Source organism: Pteropus medius, unplaced genomic scaffold (assembly GCF_902729225.1).
Source record: "Pteropus medius unplaced genomic scaffold, Ma_sr-lr_union100, whole genome shotgun sequence".
Lineage (NCBI taxonomy): Eukaryota > Metazoa > Chordata > Mammalia > Chiroptera > Pteropodidae > Pteropus > Pteropus medius.
The window spans coordinates 3,635,166-3,657,103 of NW_024349802.1; the positions used below are offsets into that span (position 1 = coordinate 3,635,166).

General features: G+C 49.4%; 1 protein-coding gene across 5 annotated transcripts in view; it reads right to left on the reverse strand.

Annotated features, from left to right (window-relative positions):
• DOCK1 (dedicator of cytokinesis 1) overlaps positions 1-21,938 on the reverse strand; it is a 413,576-nt gene that overhangs the window by 240,967 nt on the left and 150,671 nt on the right. For all 5 annotated transcript variants that reach the window (XM_039835995.1, XM_039835996.1, XM_039835998.1 and 2 more), the window contains 2 exons: positions 7,005-7,132; positions 5,246-5,341 (listed from right to left, as the gene is read on the reverse strand). In XM_039835995.1, coding sequence (XP_039691929.1) covers positions 5,246-5,341; positions 7,005-7,132 — 224 coding nt within the window. The remainder of the gene's footprint in view (positions 1-5,245; positions 5,342-7,004; positions 7,133-21,938) is intronic.

Consider the following 21,938-nt stretch of genomic DNA (forward strand, 5'->3'; position numbering starts at 1 on the left):
GCACATTGGAGGTACAGCAGTCCCCGGTACTCAAAACACACACCGTCCAGTCAGAGCGCTTGCTTTCTGCCTTTCGTAGGGGACAGCGAGGACAAACGGGAAGCAAGAATCGAGCCGTGAGCTGGTCTGTCCCATCCTGTTGCAACGACATGGCGCGTCTGCCGAGCCCACCACTGGTGGGCTGATTTTTCACGAGCGTTTTTATCAGCAAATGAAACTTGACTTGGTTACTAAGCGAGGCAGTGTTTGTCACCTGAAGGTCACAGCAGCTGCCTTCTACACGGATCTATCTCCTTTTATCCAGGAAATCCCCACCACTGGCACATTTGGCTGGGGGATAAGGGTACAACCAATTTATTTACTGGAAGAAAAGAGCTGTTGACTCAGAAATAACCTTCTGTTTTGGGTATCAGTGTTAACCGATCAAGCTCTAATGTGCAGCACACATTTTGGCAGATGAGAAGGTCACGTGACAGCAGCACATCGCCTTTTAAGTAGCTCAATAATTAAGTTAGGACACCTTTGCGGTTTGAGAGGCATACACAAGATTTGCAGAGGCGACTTTACCCGGCACTGACGTGGTTTTTATTTCCTCTGCAGTAAATCTACAGTCAGTGACCAACCTTGAAAAACATCCTAGGGCCGGAGAAACCCGAGGCAGGCGAGAACTGTTGTGCCACAAACAAAAATGAACTTACAAAGCCATCACGGCTGACACGCGCCCTGTGTCAGGATGGCAGCGTGAAAGCCACATGCCAAGTGGATTTACTCCCCATCGCACCGTTAGAGATGGTTTAGACAGCACAAAATCCAGACACCGCTCCTTCGAAACTTCAGTGATGTACTACTTTCTTTTGCAAATGAATATGAGAATAGCATTTCTTTAAAAGCATATTCATTCATAAACTCCGTTAGAATAAATGTCACAAAATGAACGTTTAGGAGTGGAGACATATCCCTGTGAAAACATCTGGTTACGAATCTCGGTAAAAAGGCTCCCTCCGCTGAAAGACCGGTACCGTCACACTGTCTTCCAGATGACGGAGCACGGCGACCTTAAGCCACCCAGGCTCGAAGAAAGCACTGGCTTTTCGCTGACGGCGTCGTCCTCGCCAATGACGCTGTCATCGCAATGAAGCACACCGCACCCCGTCACTGTCCCCAGCAGCTGGTGCTCAGAGTGGGAACAATAACTTCCATCACTTGCCTCTAGTGAGTCAGGAGGTCCCGGGGTCACAGGAACAGGAAGGAGATCCATGAGGCCGGTCCCCTGTCCAAGCCTGCTTCTCCACGGGGATCTCTTCTTAGGAGAGGCCGGCATTTCCCTTTTAGTGCATCGGTCATTTCCAGGCTTCTGGTGTGAATCCAGGCCACAGAAAAATCTTTAAAGGTCCTTCTCACTCAATTACATTTGTAAAGGACCCATTAACGGAGGATAAATCCGATCATTCGAAAGCAGCAGCAGCTCATGTCACGGAAGGAATATTCCTATGTATGACTCATTTCGTCTGCTCTTAACCCAGCTCTGTGTACGAGGGGTTATTCCGGCAAAGACACGGGGTGGGGGTTCCGGTCTGGCCACCTGCCCACAAGACAAGAGCATCTGAGCCAACACGGCCACCTGCTCAGAACTTACCGAAGACTACGATGCTATCTAATGCAAAAGGCCTAGAAACCTTTTCAAAGGCGAAGAGAAAAATAAAATCTGAAATCAGACAATATGAAAGCAAGCACGTCACTCGATGCTACAGTACGAGACCACACTGAGGTAAAGATAAAACAGCCTCTTAACTGGGTGGCAAGGTTACTGCAAAGCTTCTCCGTTAGGGCCTGTTGTAAGCGTCCACATGATCTACGACTACATACCTGCCAGATGGCATTTTATTTGTTAAAAAAGTATAATAATTTGGATCATGTCAGTTTTATCATATACACGAGACATATTCCAATAGCCCATTTCAAACATAATGTTGAAAGGTATAAAATAAATTAAAACAAATGACAGACAATAAACCGCGCAGTGTTTCACAGAATACCACAGACATAGGTAAAAAGGACCACAGTGTATGTCACGGGCGCTCCAATGACACGTGATGTTGCCGGTTCTCAACTCCCACACACACATACATCGACAGGGAAACTGTCAGACCAGGACGGCTGTCACAATAACTTATTCCAGTGCAAACAGAGGTCACATTTCTAGTATTACTGGTGACAATATCACGGAATAAATCATTACGTGAGACATCTAGGCAACACTTTTTAGCCTCTTAACGTTTTTGAGTCCATTTTCAATGATTCCTTAGAATTTTTAAGCCAATTCATATTACACTATTTCCATTCCATTTATGCAAAAAATGAGTAACAAGCACATGAAGAATGAAATCTCAGGGTTACAATGGAATGTTACGGCTCACCCCGAACGGGTCTGTAAGCTGTTTTCGCGCTTTCTCCATGCGCGAAGGCCCAGTGATTAAGTTTGGGGGCCACCTCGTCAGGGGTCTTTCCCCGGATCGTCTTCTAATCTAAATTCACAGAGCGACGAAGATGACGTTCGGTCCTCGTGCGAGCAAGCCGGGGACAGGGTCAAGCACAGCGAGCGGGGGAGCGTGTCAGTCCCACTGCTCTGCGGCCCAAGCATCCCGCAAAACACCTCGCATTCTAAACGGCAAATCCCTTCCCGAAAACACCTTGAAGCTGTCACTGCTCATTAAACAATGACAGCTTACTCAGAATCCTTTGTTTGTTTGAGACTCCTCCCACCACAGCCTGGTAGTTTTACAAGTGGAATTTGTGGATTTTTTATAGATACTGGAGATGTTGGAATCCGGAGGAGTCAGCTTAGGTCCTAAATCCGCTTCCTGCTGCTGGAGACTTCTGCTGGAGAAGGTTGGGGAGGTGGGAAACGGGCCCGGATGTGTGCGGTCGGCCCTGGACCGCCACCAAGTGCTTGGCGGGAGCCAGGCCGCAGCTGGGGAGGACCAAGTGCAGGTCCTGATGTCCTAACTCCTGAGAATGTGCACAGGCCCCTCCTCACACTCTCCCAAGGGGCCCTCAGCACAGAGCCTCCTCCAGGCCCTTCAGGAACCCATGGTGGGACCTGCTACCCCAGGAGACCACAGCCCTTGGCCCACGGACACGACTGGAGGGGAAAGCAGAGGTGCAGGCTGTCTGCACGGCTGCCTCCCCAGGGAGGGGACACCCAGGAGCAATTCAGAGTCCTCCTCATGACCTCCGGAGACACCAGGAGGTCGGCCTCACGAGTCTCCACCTCACGGAAGAGACCGCGACAGCCAGCTTCGGCGCCAGCCAGGGCTCCGACCGAGAGCGGCCACGCCAGCGGTGGGGCCTAGGGCATTTTCTGTAGCTGCGCACACATGGTGAAGGAGAGAATCCAACGTGAATCTTTCCATCCCTCGCACAGTGCCCAGCACGCAAATGAGAGCTCGAGGGAGAGCAGCTGTTGTCACTGCCACTGTTACCACGATGCCTGAGACATCAGTAGCTTCCCAGAGGCCTGCTGGGCCACACGCCCGAGCGTTCTGCCTTCGTCAGGACCAGTGGCTGAGCTGCGAGCACGTCTGAGAACGTCGCGGCTCCGGGGGCCCGTCCAAGTTTGTGTGGGCGTCCTCCGCGCCCCTCTCCCCACATGAACCGCTGGCCAGCGGGCTCCGACCGCGCGAACACACGCCGAGGGTCGAGCCCCTTACCAGAGACGTTTGCCTCCACACCGCCATCCGTCCCAACTGCCTATCGTGACAGCCCATCGCTCACTCGCTGTAACCCAAGAGTGTCACCGTGTCACCCCCAGCCTCTCTAATCCAGTCCATTCCAACGGGAGTCTTAACGGAATGACACAGAACTTAGTTTGACTCCGAGCCACATGTCACGCGTTCAGGCCCTCTCACACGTCCGCAAGGTGACAGCGTTCCAAGGGAACCACGGCACAGCCCCGAGGAAGCAGGATCAGCAGAGGCCGGGAGCGCCCAGAGTCACCCCAGGACTTGCTCCAGGCGGCTCAGTCTCCCCCAAGTTTGACAAAGGTATTTCAAGATTACAGAATAGTTCTGACGAGAAACATTAAGAAAACATTTACGTTTACAGAGCAGTGGAAAAGCCCCCTCCGGAAAAAGCCAATTTACAAGGAGATCTCTTACTCCCTAATTCACACAGGTTACAGTCCAAGCCCAGACGAGACAATACCTTAGAAAGGAAAATCTTATCATAACATGTGCTGAACTCTGCGACAGAGAAGACACGATGACACCGGATGGACACACACCAAGGCAGCGATGATGTCCCCCTGTGCCCCCATCGTAGTCACTCGAAACCACAGCCTTTACGGTGACGCCGGCCACAGAAACCAAAGCAGGTCTGGTGCTACACTGTCTGTCGCCTTGCCGTCGGAGGGGGCCTTGTGCACCTCGCTTGTTCTACTCCAAGAACATGCGGAGAGAAATCCAGCCCCACAGGGGGGACCCGTGTGCCAAATCTGACTGTCAGAGAAAACTCCGACCGGATTTTCTGTTCGTGGATTAGGAAAGTTATTATTTTTATTTTTTTGAAATGCCATCAAACAGACTTAGTTAAATGACAGACTTAGTAACATGTATGAAAAACGAAAGAAATTAAATGGGACCTACAGGTGCATTTATTATCTAACAAACCAAACTTCAGAATAACTGGCGTGAGAAGGAAAGCGATAAACTGGAAAAAAGTCGCCATAATAAAAATCTTAAGACTGTCTAAATCACTCTTAGAAATTTCATAGGGAGAAAAAAGCCTATTCCATGCTTCGATAATCTGTATAAGAGAAATGTCGACAATACGCTAGCGTAGACATTAAAACAGCTAACGTGGAGTACCTCAGCTACTTCTAAGAACGTCGTCATAAAGTTTTATTAATGGCATCTAAAATATAAATATGTAGAGAGAAACTGCCAGAAAAATGAACACGTAGAAGAAAACACATCCTTTGCCAGAAGTAACGAGAAAATCAGAACAAAACGCTTCCGTCTCCAAAAGGTCGGTTTGCTCACCCTCTGACTTTCATAATTTTTTTTAAAATCATGGAAAACGAGTCTGTTTTATATATGACTGTTCAACAAAGGCCTTTCACCCACTCGCTATGAGCCGTTAGTTTCAAAAGAAAGGAAAAGGTCCAGGTGGGTTTTGAGGTTTGCAAGTGACGTTCATGGGAATGAGGCCACAGCGAAACACCGCAGCGGTGTCACCGAGCACTTACGATGAGTTCGGAATCGCGTCCCATGGAAATGACGGTTCGGTTCACTGTCCGCAGAAGCTTCTCCATGATTATCTGGACGTGCCTCTGAGTCGGCCCCTGGAGAAGGACACGCCAGTGAAAACCGACACCCATGACGGTCACTAACATGCCAGCCCCGGTGGCTGTCACTGAACCCATTTACCCTTAAGGAGTCAACCGATGCGAAGCCTCAGCGAGATGAAAAATGGTCCCTGTCACAGGCAAACGCCTTCACAAGGAAAAGTCAAGCCGTTTTGTTAATTATAGTCCATTAATGATCATTCATTATATAACCATAGTAATTTAATCTAAGCAAATCTCAAACATAAAAGCTAATCTGTTTAAACAATATGTTTATGACCCCTGATTAGCCTGCCAACGGGTTTTCTAGACACGTGGCCATCTCCACGTGGAGGGCAGGCAGATCCCCACCACGGTAACTTGGGGAAGAAGCACGTGGAATAGCAAGTTTACACATCATTTTAGCAAATGCTCTGAAATTCACAGTGCTCTTCTATGTCGTGGGGATAGGATGCCTGATTCTGCTTCGTAAGCTTTTTTTTATCTTCATGAACCTCGAATCTGCTCAAAGTGCTCTGCAGGTACATTCACGCAAGACCCGGCAGGCACCACCTGCTCAGTTGGGTTTGGCCACATGCCCCTTTACTCCCAACCTTTTCTCCAGTTAAAACAGGGAAAGCCCTGGCCTGGGACCACTGGAGGCTGTTCTTTGGGTGAAGGCTCCCAAAGGCTTTCGAAGGCAATGCCACTGTTAGAGCAGGTGTGGCCATCACCACTGCGAACTCACTGAAGGTGCCCTCCTCAAGGGCATGATCTGGGCTCAGAGAATGAGCCAGGACCGAGAGGAAGGGGCAGGTCGGTGTGGGACTGTGCTCACCGGAGGTGTCTGGCGGTCATGTGGGAGAGAGGCTAAGACCCAGCTCTGCTGGCGTGAACATCCGGGCCAGTCTGTCCAGTGCTCACGAAAGAGACGGCCAAGGCCCTATACGCCTTTCCAGAGACCCCTGGGGAGCCAATGACTCCACATGTGAACAAATGTATATGGTGGCTACGCTAGGGGTGCGGAAGCACAGAGGGAGACTTTCCCACGTGCGCTTGCACTAACTTTTGATTAAGAAAAAGAGTCAGCGGGAAAAGCATACAGTGTAGAAATGCAAAAGGCAATGCCATTAAAAAAAAAAAAGAAAAACTAGCTAATAAAGAGCGGAAAGAAATTACCCATGGAGAGCAAAACCAGGGGAAAGAGGCAGAAAGTTGTTCTTCCCAAAACTCTCAGAAGCACCACTGACAAAAAAATGTGTACATACTCCTTAATAAAACAAGAACTGAAAGAAAAATATAAGTAATTAGCCTCTGTTTGTTTATTTCCAATTTTTAACATCAAAGCCTTTGTCTGACCTTAAGGATCAAAATCTAAGTCTTTTATATTTAGCTGCAAGGCATTTAGCTGAGAAGTCACAGGATATAGAGTTAAAAATATTTTCTTATGGGGAAGAATAAACATAATGTAATTAGCGCACCTTATACATAAATCAAGATAATTTGAGGGTGCAATTCTACAGAGAGAAATAGAGAGGCTAGCCCTTAAACTGAAGGCCATCTCCCTTTAAGGGAATCAGATGTGCCTTTGGACCTCGAGGCTACGGCTGACGTGAATTACACGACGCCACCTCCCCTGGGGACCTCATAGGCAGCTGGAGCAAGCGGGGCCACTACTCACCACGTCCTTCCTGTACAGCACCTCCAGGATGTCGCTGAGCAGCTGGCAGCAGGCCTCCAGGTCCTCCTGTCTCTCCAGATGGTACTTGAGCTGATCCGTCACCATAGGAAGCAAGATCTCTCTGCAATCTGCAGGGACACCGGGGTGCCAGTTAGCGGGAGACCCACCAAGTGGCAACTCGTGCTTGCTAGAAGCTTGTCTTCCTAGCATGTTACATTGTTCTCAAGCGCATTACATTCACCGTCTGCCAGCTGACATGTGGAGAGGGTCAGGTTACTTGACTATGAAGAAGTCGCTTGTGTTGCTATGTAGGTAATTTACGCACAAACTCGCATGTGCATGACTCTATCTGTGCATCTCCGTGTAAACGCACAATTCACGGGCATGTGGAGGCCTCCCCTTATCCACGATTTCGCCTTCTGCGGCTTCAGTTACCCACACTCAACTATGGCCCCAAAATAGTAAATGGAAAACTCCAGAAATAAAAAAATCCCTTCGTTTTAAACTGCGGGTTCTTCTGAGTAGCGTGATGAAATCTTGCACTGGGCTGCTCTGTCCCCACTGGGACGTGAGTCACCCATCTGTCCAGTGCGCCCATGCCAGACATACAGTACGATGAGCTGCTGCGAGGGAGCGGGCCCCACCCGCGTAACTTATTAGGTACATCATCATATTATCATTAGTCGCCATTCATCTCTTACTGTGCCTGACTTATACGTTAACCGCAGGCGTGTACGCACGGGAAAAGGGAGCACACACAGCGTTTGGCACTGTCCACAGTTTCGGGCATCCACTGGGGGACCTGGAACGCATCTGCCTTGGATAAGGGGGGGGCGACTGTGCATCGACATAAACACGCATGTCGCACAGTGTGCACACAGATACAAACACATGCTGGGGTCAAACCTAATTCTGTGTACCTACGAATGAGGTGATTTGCAACTTTGGAGGAAACGCTTCCCGCAGAAACAGTTTGAGCTGCGGCTCCTCACTCAGTCCCAGGAGAACCAGAGCACCGTGTGCCTCTACGCCCAGCTGCCACTGCCCCAAGCTCCGCCAGCCCCTCGCTTCTCCTCTTGGTCTTTGCTCACCCAGGGACAGCTGTCTGCTGGGACCATCCGCAGAGGGCTGAGAGCTCACGCTCCAAAGTGACACTGTCTGACCTCGAATTCTGCCGGATTCCCGGCAGGACCATCGGGGCACCTCCCTGAGCCTTGGTGCCCTCATCTCTAATGTGGGTGCGATGGCAGTGGCCACTCGCGGGTATGAGGCACAAGGCACTACAAGAGTAATTGGAAGGTCTGGGTCTGGCACAGGTTAGATGATCAGGGCAGTGGACTCGCTCTCATGATGTGACACATATGCTAGTGACGAGCCACAGCCTCTCTCTGGCCTCCCAGACCCCTGAGCTAATGCACAGGCATGTGAAGGAGATCGGGGTGGGAGTGAGCAGTGACCTGGGAGGTGAGAGTCAGGGAGGCCTCCTTCAGGAAGCGGGGCCTTCACCCGCTAGCAGGAAGAACAGCGATTTGCCATGTGGGGCGCACACTGGGGAAGACAATCCAGGAAAAGGACCCCCCTACACATAAAGCCAGAAAGGCTACACCAAATGATGCATTCAGTGAAGTACGTCGCCGGCTCGGAAGGGTGGGGAGCCGAAGGGCACATGGGTGGCTGGATTCACGACCGTGATGGGCGAGGTGAAAGGGGGTGGGGAACTGGAACCTTCTGGTGGAGGAGACGTGATCCGAACAAGGCTACAGACCCTCTGTGACGCTGCCCAGGCGGGTGAGGGGACGGGCCGCATGGCGCTGGTCAAGTGGCCACTGCAATGGCTCAAGCAAGAAATAATAAAGACCTGAGCTCCCGCTGCCGTGGTGGGTTTGAAAGACGAGGCCTCGAAAAAGGCGAGCTGGAGGCAGGCTGACCCCACTGCCAGGTGATCGACTGCAGGTGAGGATGTGGGATCAAGCACGGCTGGCATCCTGGTGACGAGTGTGTCCTCTGAGGAGCCACATGGCATGCCACCCAAGGAGAAGAAACTGTGAAAGTGTGCTTAAGGCAGAAGGAAATTACTAGGGTTTGCTTTTGGACAGCTGAGCTGCCTGTTGGACACCCGAGGGACACCACTGGGCAGGCAGACGGAGAGAGGGTCCTACGAAGGTTTCCGGCTTAGAAAGAGGCTGCAAGGTCAACAGCCTCCAGGCGGCAACGACGACTATGGGAGGGGAGGGTGCACGGCGAGGAGGAGGGCCTGGCAGAGCGTCAGGATGTCACGTGCATCACGAAGACGGAACGAGGAGGGGTGCGGACGGGGCTCGCATGGCTGACGTCACACAAGCCGAGAGGAATCAGGTGGCCAACACAGCCACGTGTGGCAGCAAGAATGCGTGGACTGGAACAGCCCTGCCAGGTGGCACTGTGGCCCCCCTCCCAAGGCCGGGAAGCATGGCCATGACTACGGGACACGGGGGTAAGTCAAAGCCGAAGGACGTTTGGGTCTTCTTGTTTTTCGGACAGGAGCAGAGAAACGGAAGTTCAGAAAATTCAAGAACAAGGAAACAGACACGAGTGAGAGTAGAGATGAAATGCGACTGCCAGTCGTCTCGTCCAGCCGGGAAGTCCCACTGCAGCGCGGCGTCGCCCGCCCCCGGCGTGAAGTGCCCATCACAGCCCCGCCCTGCACCGTGAACGCCCCGGCCACCGCCCTTCCTCCAAAATGCAGAGCACGACAGAGATGGCAGCAGAGCTCGGAAACATTAAACGTGCCCGGCTGGCTTCTAAGATTTTACATTGTAGGACTTACAACATTAATGAGACGTAAAAGCATGTTTTGTATTAATGTTTCCTGACATTTTTTAATATAAGAAAAAAAAAACGAGCATGCAACATTAGAATGGTTTCTGTAGATAAGCGGTGACCCAGTTAGAAGACTTTGCCAAAGACCGCAGGGTGACAAAGGCCCGGGGGCGAGGCAGGAGCGGGTGCAGACGGGGCAAGCAAGGAGGCAGAGTCAGCACAGGCCCTCTGCTCCACTGTCCTCCCGGGGGCCTGCGTGTAGGAGGCTCGGAATTTTTTGAACCCTATTCTGATGCATTCCCTGGGAAAGGACTGATAACAACTCCATTCATTCAGAGTTCTGTCCAACGGGTGTACGAACCCACCTGACTTCCTATTACAGCCATTGGTGCTCAGGCAGAAGTCACATCTGGGCACAGGCCAGCCTTGCTGGCCATCGTGGCAGGGACCTGCAGGGGTCAGGGCGCCAGAGCACGGCATAGGGAAAAGGCGCCGTCCTGCGGGGACCAGGATGGTCCCTCCAAGTCGACGCTCCTGGACGTCAAGGGGCCCTCGCGAGGCCCCCTCGAGTTCTCACCCAGCGCTTCCTGTGATGCCACTGGACGAACTCAGGCCCCCTGGGAGAGCACCTCGGGCTCATGAGGAAAGCGCTCTCAAGAGCCGGATGTGCTGACGGTGCAGGAGTGTGCACAGGTTTGGAGAAGTGCCCAAGGACAGGAAACTGACCTCAGGGTGGCAGTGAATCCAGACTGAAATGCATCTGTCCCAAATGTGGACCCAGGGAACACGTGGACTCCACTGACATCCCCAAGCCCCGTGCCTCTCCCACGAAACCCCGATGCTCACAAACCACAGTCACCCTGACCTGCGCCCTCGACCACAGCGCAGTCGCCCCTGTCCACCTCGAAGTCACCCCTAGCACTGCCACCGTTCAGGAGAGAACACCGAATTTTCAAGGCATCTCAGAGAGAGAAGTTAGAGCCACAAAGGCCTGAGCAGGTAAAAAAAAGATCTGGACAACACGACCGAAGAAAACGTGGCTACAGAAGCTGAGTGAGGCTGTTGCAAAGAAGCTCAGGGACCCGCCCCGCAGAGGCAGGCCTCGGGGGCTGGCCAGCCAGGTGGGGGGCGGTGTGTCCACGAACAGTCCTAGAAAATCAGAGGAACTCAGTTCCAGACTCGAAGATGGCAGAAATGGCCCATCAGGCTCCGGGATTTGGACCACCTGGCCAATATCCATCCCTTTCCGCCCCATTTCTCGGTCACGCTGGACAGGCCGTCATGGGCGTCACTGTTCTCAGAGCTAATGGAGCGTGCTGGTCTCATTTGTCAGAACTACTCCCAGGGGAAGGAAAGGGATGGACGCCCTGTCCCTCTCTGGCTGCCAACCGTCGCTGGCTGCCTGGTGGGGATGCTCGCCATGCCCCCAGCCCAGGCTCAGCTGTTTGTTACCCAGCCTCTCATGATAACGAACAACACGAATTTTGGGGACCTCAATGCCATTCTGTCATGTTTAGAGAATTCATCCTCTTTGCCCCTTGAGAATGTAAAAACCCACGTTTCGATTCTGCAGACAGACCAGTGAACACAACCTGGACACTTTCTGAATCCCCCCGACTGGTGGCTGGTCAAGGTCAAGCACAGGAGTGGGGACCAGCACACCTCACACAGAGGATGGAACGGGATGACCCTGCTGAAGGCCTTTGTGAAGCAGTCCAGGGTACAGGACTCACACCTCCCAGCCCCGAGACAGAGCTCCGGCCCCTGACCACACACGCAGCACAGGACAAGGTGCTCACCGGAGGGGGCGCCAGATTCCCAGGCTTTTGTAAAGGTAGCACTGACCACATCAGGCATCTCATGCAGGTCCCCAAGTACAGAGGCACAGGCACAGCAGCACCCTTCAGAAAATGCCCCAGGACCCCAAAGAAGAAAAGTGTCGAGCCAGAGTCCTTTAGAGGGGCAGGGACGGGCAGGCTGGACCCAGCAGAGCTCGCCGATCGACCTAGTACAGATAGGCCTCGGGTGCCCAGCCCTCAGCCCCGTGAATGACCGGTCCCGGTCCCCAGACCAGTGCTGGGGTGCGATCTCCCTGAGAGCAGAGGTCTCATTCTCATCAGTGGGGGTACACCTGCATGTAAAGCAAGACCCGATGAAGGGGTGGGTGTGTGCGCAGTGTGCACGATCACGATGGAGTAAGGCTAGAAAAGTAGCTGCAACGGTCAATGATGGAGTGTAGGTGCCGCTGGGCACGGTCATGATGGAGTGTGTGTGCATGTGTGCCGCGTGCACGGTCACGATGGAGTGTGTGTGTGTGCGTGTGCCACGTGCACGGTCACGATGGAGTGTGTGTGCGTGTGCCGTGTGCACAGTCACGGTGGAGGAGCTCGCTGTCCCCGGCGGGATGGCCGCGGCACGCTGACGTTGTCCACACTCATTGTTCGTCTGGAACGCGCAGCGCCCTGCTCAGCGGTGAGGACGGCCGTGAAGTCCGGAGCAGCCCGCCCGTCCCTGGGAAACACGAGGACGACAGCACGCTAACGAGGTCTCTCCCACCTTCCTGGTGACCCAGTTTCACCGGACGGCGTCCGAGCTGATCCAGACGGTGGTGTGCGAGAGCGCGTGCACACACGTGTGTGAGGGAGCCAGCATCCCTTTGGGCTCCTCTGCGATGAAGGAGCCCGGCATCGACTAACAGCACCTGTGGGGACAGTGGCTCTGCTCCCCCGCCTGCCCTGGCCGCTCCACCGCCCTCCGGCAAGCGGGACTAATGCAAGCTGCCCGAACCCTCCGGCTCCAGGGCTGTCTCTGTTTGCATTTCGTCCACTTCGGTTTTTAAATAATACTAAAGTCCCTCAAACTTCATCAGAGGTCAAGATAAAAAATCCAATGCTTAGAAGAACGTACACCGCACACACACTCAACAGACATACACACTCACACACACCACATACACTCATACACACCACACTCAAATGTCACACACAGGCCCGTCACACACGCACGCGCATGCGTGCGTGCACACATCTGCACTGAACTACTTTAAAGCATGAGAGGCTGTCCCTGGCGGGAGAGGAGGAGGAGTCTCCTGTCATATGATGACGCCCCAACTCCATGACCTGAATGTCCTTCCCGTCCCTCCCCATGAACAGAATGTCATTTCTCTATGACAAGATGTATCAACAATCCCTTTAGGCACAAAACAGATGGCCTGGGAAGCTGACAATCGAAAACAAAAACAAAAACGAACCTTTATAGAATAAACTGCCCACAGACAACCATCTGGAAAACAGCTGCAACAAACACTTGGTCAGAAGTCCAGGAACCGGGGTCGCTCTGGGAGAACTGGGGACAGGGCTTTGACCGCATGAGGGTCCGGTGTGCCCACACGAAGAAGGACATGATCGAGTCCGGCCCGCTCTTGCACTGCTCCGGACCTTGGGCAAGCTACTCAGACTCTCCAAGCAAGAGCTCTCATGTCCCTCATCTGCAAAATGAGGGGGCTGCTGTCCACCTCTCAGGGGCACAGTGAGAAGGAAGTGGCAAAAGACGTGTATTTGGCAAAGAGCAAGCATCCAATAAATGGTGACTTTCATGAACGATCTTAGAAGTATTATTATACAAAGTTGGCCTTTCCAACTAACAGTGCACAAAGAAAGCTGATGCCTTACAGCTATGTCATCCACCGTGGTGGCCAGTGGGCACTTAAAACACAGCAAGCACCACTGAGGAATGAAATGTTGAATTTTACTTAATTTTAGGTAACTTAACTTAAATGGTAAGAATGATACTTGATTCAGTTATTGGAAACAACTGTTTTGAACACCTTGGGTATGTAAATTTACCTTTCAATGGTGAATAATTTTATTAAATGTTTACTGAATACAGATCAAGTCTCTATGATAAAAAAAATTAGCATCCAGATTGAGATGTGCTGTATATGTAAAACACTGAATTTCGGAGAGACTCAGTGTGAAAAAAAGAATATGAAATACGTCATTAGGGATTTTTAGATTGAAGTCAACCTTGAAATGGTATTTTAGATAAAATATTATTAAAATTAATTTCACCAGTTTTATTATTTTTTAAAAACGCGGACACTAGAACATTTTAAACTGCATTATGTGGGGTCGCGTTCTACTTCTGTTGGAAAGCACGGTCATAGAGTAGGCTAGAAGCAGATGTTAAAACCCCGTGGGCAAGCTCTCATTTTAATGATCTGGAGGTGGCCACCGGAAGCAGAATCAAGGCCACGACTATGTCCTATCAGACCTCCCATCCCATGTATGTGGCTTCAGGACTCACCGTTGCCCACTAGCTCCGAGTGGAGGCATAAACACGACCTACAAGGAAGACAGAACTAGCTAGAACATTTGTCCTGGCTGTCCCTGATATGTACAAAGAGGAAGGCAGTTGGCCCCACTAAGCAGCCAGGAAGGGCAGGTAGCCAGGCGAGCCCACACTCCACGCAAAACCGACCGTGGGGATTAGAGGTCTTACAGCACAGCAGCCATCCTCCTCCTCCTACCCACCCAGTGTGATCCACTGTGATTACAAACAGCACTAAATCGACATCTGTTCGTCCTCAGCTGTGCGAGCTGAAGCCATGATGATTAATGCCCTGGTAATGGGCACGAAGTAAAAAATATTAATCTTTATAAAAGGTATTCAACAGGCATCATCAGCTTATAAATGTCCAAGCACAATATCCATCTATAACCCCATTACATAGCTCTCCAGTAAAGCAAGATGCAAATACGAGAATGAATTCATTCATATAAAATATTCATTTTATGAACACTGAGTAACGTGCTGCTTAATTTTTAGTTTGGTCACATTAAACAAATGATCCATAAAGTGCATTTAATAACCTTGAGTCTGTTATACAGAACTGAGGTCCAGAGCAATACTTTTAATGAGAATCAAACAGTAAAAGCCATATAAGAGCAGGGGGGAGGAGGGGAGGATGCACTTGCTGTTTATCTTTTACAGAAAATCATCTTATTTCTCAACCATCTAAGAAACACGTGCCCACATGACTCGATCTGTTCAAGTGACTTTTTCCCTCCACACAAATCTTCAAGCAACAGAAATGCAGAAAATGGAGCCAGCAACAGAAGGATCGTAGCAGTCGTGATCCTTGCACAGATGTGGGAACAGCAGCCAGAGCGAAGGGACACGCAGGGACTGTACCACGAAGCAACTGATGCCTGACCCCGAGGCCAGAGCACCTCAGGGCAACTGGCCCACGCATGTGCACGTGGGCATAAACACGGACGATTCCAGCACCTTTATATGTCCAACGCAAATTAAATTTTTCCAAGAATCATCTTAACGTAACAAGTTGCCATCGTTGGCAGTATTAGGAGAACAAATTCACGTGGAGTAACCCTCGGTGTACTGTTTTTCCTTTCTGAACTCGTTTCTTTGTCTGTGAAATGAAGTAAATACATCTGCCCTGCCCATTCCTATCGACCGGCAGCATCTCTGTGAGTGTCCTGCTCAGGAGATATTAGGCGCCACTAGACTGAGTGCTTTATTATCTTTACTTTATTATCCTGATCAGCGATAATAAAGTAATCTGCATTTCAGCTTTGAGGTACCCAGTGTCCTGGCATTTTAATTGAGAGGGTGACAAAGCAGTTAGAAGCATCTTGGGAATTGGAAGGAGTAACATGGCAGGATGGGGAAAAGGAACTGGGCAGCGATACATCCTCCAGATGAAGCCACTGGGCCTAGTAGCAAGTGTGTCACCTTTTGGAAGAAGAGAGAAGAGCAATAGCTATTTTATATTCTTTAGTTTGCAGAACTATAAAAGTGGGGGTTAAACATCCCTTAGTATTGTAATCATAAATAGTGTGTCAGAAGAAAAAGATAAAAAAAGAACCAAGGGAGAAAAATCACAAATGAGTTCCATATACATAAGCAAATGAAAAAATTAGAAAGACTCAAGTGAAATGCAGGGAAAGATTGGGAAGGAAGTACTGGGAAGGCCAGAGACCTATTCTCCAGGCGGGTTCACGTGCATCAAGGAGATGGCCTGGTAAGTTCAGAAAGAATTCTACAGGTCTGTCCGTCTTTGGGCAGAATCTTACCACGTGGACAAAGAGAAAACGGGAAAATAAACAGGGCTGTGAAGTGACATGCATTCTTTAAACTAGGAAAGTAAAGGTCATCAAGAACATGACTCTTAGTCAGTGTGGTCTGGCACACACTTCTCTCCTGGCTGCCCCAACAATGAAATGTGTACGATTAAAACAATGTCAATAACATAGGGTCCGGCACGCTCCGACTTGGGGGAAGGTCAGTGCCCTTGGGAAGTGGTCAATGCAGCAGAGCGAGAACTGGATCTTGAAGGAGAACCTGACCTAAAGCTTTCCCCAATGCCCCAGGCAAGTTGCTGACAGGTGACAGATCATGCAGGTGCACAGCTAAGCTCGTGAGGCCTGGAAGGGATCATGAACTGGGGAGCCACAGGGGCTTGCTATCCTGGTGCTGCATCAGCCCGACCAGATGCAACACGGCGTCTTCTAAGACGGCTCTCCTTACTGCCAGCATCGAGCAACAGGGACAGGAGCCTACTCAGACGTGGCTGCAGAACGGAGCCAGCAGATGACGATAAAGTTTAGACCAAGTACATCCTGAGGAACTGTTCGCACCAATTTGATTACGGACAAGAGCGTCCCAGGAGAAGAGAGAAGCCATGAAAATTCCATGAGCGTATGAACACAAAACTGTATGCTTTATTTATGTTCATTTTACTCATGCGTTATTCATATATTTGTATTTTATCTTGCTCCATATGGTATGTGAAGCGAATTCAGTTTTCAGAATGCACTGCTCATATGATGGGTGCGAAACGGCTTACAAGGGGGTGATGGATCTGTTACGAGACAACGCGTTAATCAGCACCGCGCCGTGGACAGCTCCCGCCAGAAATGGTGCTTGCGGACCAGAATTTGATCCTTACTTAGCTCCTGGGCCTTTTTCTGTAAATTAAGAGAATTGCACTTTCCCCGTTATACATTTTTTTTTAAGTTGATGGCTCTGAAGCCTCTCAGAACAATTAAACTTGCTAACCAACAGTCCTGAGCACATGGTAGCTGCTCAGCAAACGATGATGGAATTGAAATGGATCATTAAGAAACTGCAATGGAGTTCACCTTCCTAAACTCCATAAAACATTTCTAAACGTCTGCATTGTAACAAATGGTCTTTTCAAACACACATATAATGAAAGATACACAGTGATATATAGGATGAGTGATGAAAAATGTACAGTACTTTCCAGATAAAGACTAAAATGTTCTCAAGGCAGGAAAAAATGGAAGAGGAGAAAAGGATGTTCGCAGTCCGCCGCTATTTGAAACCATCCGTCTTTGGGGTTCACAGCTGGTAACGTTCATTAGCAGTCATCAGCACGACCATCTATCGAAAGTATTTCAGAGTGATATACGAGCGGTACCTTAAGTGACTATGGCACACGATGGTCCCAACCCGTTTTTTTTTTCTCTACGACATCCATCAAATTAACGAAACTACTACGGAGTAGCTACAGGATTAGGATTCCTTTCAATCACGAGAAATCTCTCCATTTTCCACAGTGGAGAACCTGAAGAGATTTTATTTTGATATGTTTATGGATCAAAGCATTAAGATCTACTTGATTATAGGTCTGTATCAAACCCACGGCTTTTCTTTCTACACTTTAAAGCACAAGAATTTGATTAATAGGGTAATTTGTAGAGATATAAATTTTCTATCTTGGATCTAATTATAATGAAAATAGCCTAGAAATCGGACTTCAATATTTCCTAATAGCCAGTCCCAACAGGTAACCGGGCCTTTGCCCCCTGATTTCAAAGGGCTGCTGTAACTAATGTCTCCACCAGTCACCATTAGAAAGGAAAGCTTCACTCTGCTCCGTAACCGTTCACCTTGAAAATAAGAATGAGAAAAATAATTTAAGCTCTCTCAACCAACATTTTTCAGATGGCCTGTACTGTTCGAAAAAGGAATACAAATGAAGTTTGATGAGGCCGAGGAGCACTATGTAAAAGGAGCTTGTGTGGGCCTCAGGGATGGCCGGGGAACGAGGAGTGGCGCACATCCTTTTCCTACTCGCTGCTGGACTCCCACAATCCGAGGGGGAAAAAATACATAAAACAAAGAAAGAGGTGCCAACGAATAGAGAGCCTACAGCAAAGGGATCAACCCAGAGTACTAAACAACCGTCAAAGCCATAAATGCACGTTCTTCCACTAAATCTTCAGATCTTTACTCTTCACCCTTCACACTACGCTTCCCACACAAACGTCAGGCACAACGAGTACTAGGTAGAAAGCGCCACAGAAAATCTGTCCACTGCTTTGGTCACTTTCCACATGGGGATAGGAGTAGACCTTGAAAGGCAAAGAAATGATCCCACATTGACGGGGATGACCCTTCCAATGGCCTCGGGTTGGCACCGCAACGGAAAAGGCCTGCGTGGTTACAGGTAGGTGTTCCACGGGGTCCTTCGCCTGGACGCGAAGGCTTCCTGCCAGTGGGGCCACAGCTCCCGACTAACCTCAAAGATGAGGCTCCCTCCGATTGACTCCATTCATTTCAATTTCTACATTAACGGAAAACATTTTGTGGGCATAAATCCTAAACCTTGGTGTCCTAGTGTTTAATTTAATTATATTGAAACTCTTCATTGCTATAATAGGATTTAGGCTTTAATTTGTACAGCTTTTGTCAGATATCTGGGCAACATAATGATCACGTGGGAATAAAGCTACAATGCACAAATTATGAAGCTCTGACCTTTCTGTCACTTTGTGCTTGCTTCCACAATCTGCTCGCTCCACATCACAGGTTACATGCAACAGTCATCTTTTTGTGAATCACATAATCTACTTAACCAGCTTTCAAGCAGTCAAGTCGCATCTCGAGACCACGCTTGGGAGCCCTCAGTGCCCATTTGCTGGCTCTCGCGCACGGCATGCTAACAAGTCGCAGGCCTCTCACCTCAGCTCCAGAGCAGAAGCAGGGACTTCGAGGTGCATCCCAGACACCAGCATGGGAACTGCCCCTCTGTGCACACGCTCCCATCTGAAACAATGCTGTGATGGCTGGGATTTGGTTCAAAATCTCTGTGGGAGGAGCATACCGATAAAATCGAGACCGACCTTGACCTGAAATCCCTGAAGCCCAGTGTGACTTCTCAAAGCAGCAACAAGAAATGAGCAGTGGGAGGAGACAGCTCGGTGAAAAACTCCCTTTTCCTTTGGATGAGCGTGGAGGCCGTGGAGACCAAGCAGGAGTTGCGAGGTCCTGATTCAGCAGGAGCATCACAACTGGTACACCTTTGAACAGACAGTGGCAATGGTGGTGGCCATGGCGTCTACAGAGATGGGGGCCAGACAAACACAACCTTATTTGCCAAAACACACATCTGTTGTAGCCCAACGAACTCGGCTGGATGCATGATCAGGTCCCATGTCCTTTAGAAGGACAGAAGAGGAACAAAAGGGGAAAGGAGGATGGAACCGGGACCCGAACCTGGCAGAGGAAGCTCTTCGGCAGATGAGCAATTCCAGATGCAACACTCGCTGCCAGCCTTGCGGCACAGACCGGCTTTCCATTCCCACTGAAATGAGACTGAAACTATGAGAGGCAGGAGCAAAGATACTGGGGATAGATTCAAAGGAATGTTCTAGAGCAAAGCAAAGCGAGTCTCTTCCATGAGTGAGGCGACATACACGCTGATGAGCAAACCCCTGCCCTGGGGATGCACAGGGCTGGCCTCTGATCTCTATCCACAAGAGAACTAACTGACTATGGGCTGGCACGTTCAGTGGCTTGTGCAGCGAAACCCAGTTATAGCGAATTCTAAAAATCTGGACACACGAAGAGTGAACTTGGTTCCAATGGGAACAGGAAACAGGCCATAGACAGCTACATCTTTTACAAATTAACAAGAAATGGAACAAAGCAAGAAAATTGTCGCCATCGTATCTCATCAGAAAATGGTTTGGCTTTAAATATTTATCCTGAATGTGTCGAATAATATTTTGCAAAAGTAATGACATCTTTATACGAACGGACCAACCAGAAGTTTTCCACTGATCAGTCTTCCCTGACTAGTAGGTAAGATGGCTGTTGGCTGCTTTAAAGAGACAGGGAGCCTGCAGATGAGAAAACTCAAGGCCATCTTTGCTATCCTTACCCAGAGAGATTCTGAAGACCCACAGCCTGTAAGTGAAGCCATTCTCCCACTGAGCAATGTGTCCCGGAACACTTCCGGGCAGCCAGTAAGAGGGTGGACGCACACTGGGCTCTCGGTTATGGCTCAGACAACTTCAACTGATTGGGCAATTCTGGAGCTGCTTGTAAGACATGGAGCTTCAGGCTAATTTCGGCTCATTCGGCCCACGATCATTTGAGATTCATGTATGTTATACAATCTCATTTATTATGTTGGCCACAACTTGCTATTAAGATACAACATATTCCAAAATATTATGTATCCTAACAAATCCATATTATGCAAAGCTATTGCTTAATAACAAGCTATAAATGCTTAATAAAAGCTATAAATATTTTCTTTGCACGCTACATACTTCCAAAATAGGATTTGAAGCAGTCTGTGATAAAAAGACATCAAACAAGAATGGAAACAGAAACGGGCCACGGGAAAGAGGAAAAGAAACACAATCACCAAACACCTAGACTGACATAATTACCGAAAACATAATAAGCTCCCCTCAAAGTTTCCTACTAGCTAAAGAAACACAGTTAGGTTTCAATAGAAGGAAATATTTCCTTGCAATACATCCTTAAAAGAACTTCCATTTAAATATTTTTAAATGAAGCTTATATGTCTTAGGTTCTTATTCAAAGAGAGCTAAATAATACGTGGAACGAAGTTTTGCAATAGAAATTTAAAATACATGTAAATATGTCTTCAAGAAAGTCTTCCCTGTATCAATAGTCATTAAGAGTTGAGTATAATAAGTCTATGGCCAATTGTTATTTACTGACAATTGTGAACTCAGTGGAGGTTGGGATGGTGATGGTGATGATGGTGATGGTGGTGATGCTCTGGTGGTGAGGGTGGTGGTGGTGGTGGTGGTGGTGGTGGTGTGGTGGTGATGGTGGTGTGATGGTGATAGCCGGTGGTGATGGTGGTAGTAGTGATGACGGTGGTGATGTGGTAGTGATGGTGGTGATGACAGTAGTGATGGCGGTGTGGTGAGGTGGTGATGGTGATGGTGGTGATGATGGTGGTGATAGCGGTGTGGTGGTGATAGGTGGTGGTGGTGGTGGTGGTGGTGGGTGGGTGGGTGTGTGTGGGTGGGGGTGTGTGTGTGTGTTTGTGTGTGTGTGTCCATATCAGGTTGCATGGCTGGAAGAAGGAATATCAGTAACCTACCTAGTAAGACCCAGATATAAAACTTTCAGGAGATTTTACTTGACCTGGTATAAAGTTTGGTCCATGTGGAAGGAAACAATGAAGCAGGGGCCCCACCCATCACCTCCTTCATCATGCCTTCCTTGAGCCACATCGTGACCCCAAGCTTTAGTAGACACCTAGAGAACAAGCAATTCAAGATTGAGTCTTCCAATGAGAGCCTGCAATACGGACACTTGGGATTAATGGTTTCAAGAAGATGCGTGTGCTTTGAGTCCCAAACAGTGGTGACAGAATTGGCTTCTTTTACGTAAGTGGGAAGTGAATGGATGGCCCAGAGAGAGGTCTGCGTGGAGGGGCTGCGGAGAGCAACCCTTTTCTCGGTGTGATGTTTTTTTTTCTCCAGAGGAACACCCAGATAAAGTCTTACCATTTTCTCTTAACATGAGCCTGAGCTATAGACTCCAGTGCATTGTATAAAGTTAAGTCGAGAAATAAGATTAAAACGAATAGGCAAACACAGGGTTCCGCGGCCCGGAAGGTACAAAGGACTAAGCCAGACACAGGCTGAGTTCCCAGTCTAGCCGGCGACAGCAGGACATCCCGGGCACGGGCTGCTCCAGTCCTGACACGGCACGATGCATGGGGACGAAGGGCAGTGAGGGGGATAGCCAGACGTCTGGACACGAACGGCTTAGAGTAAACCCATGCTCCTCAGTCAGGACGGCACTCAACAG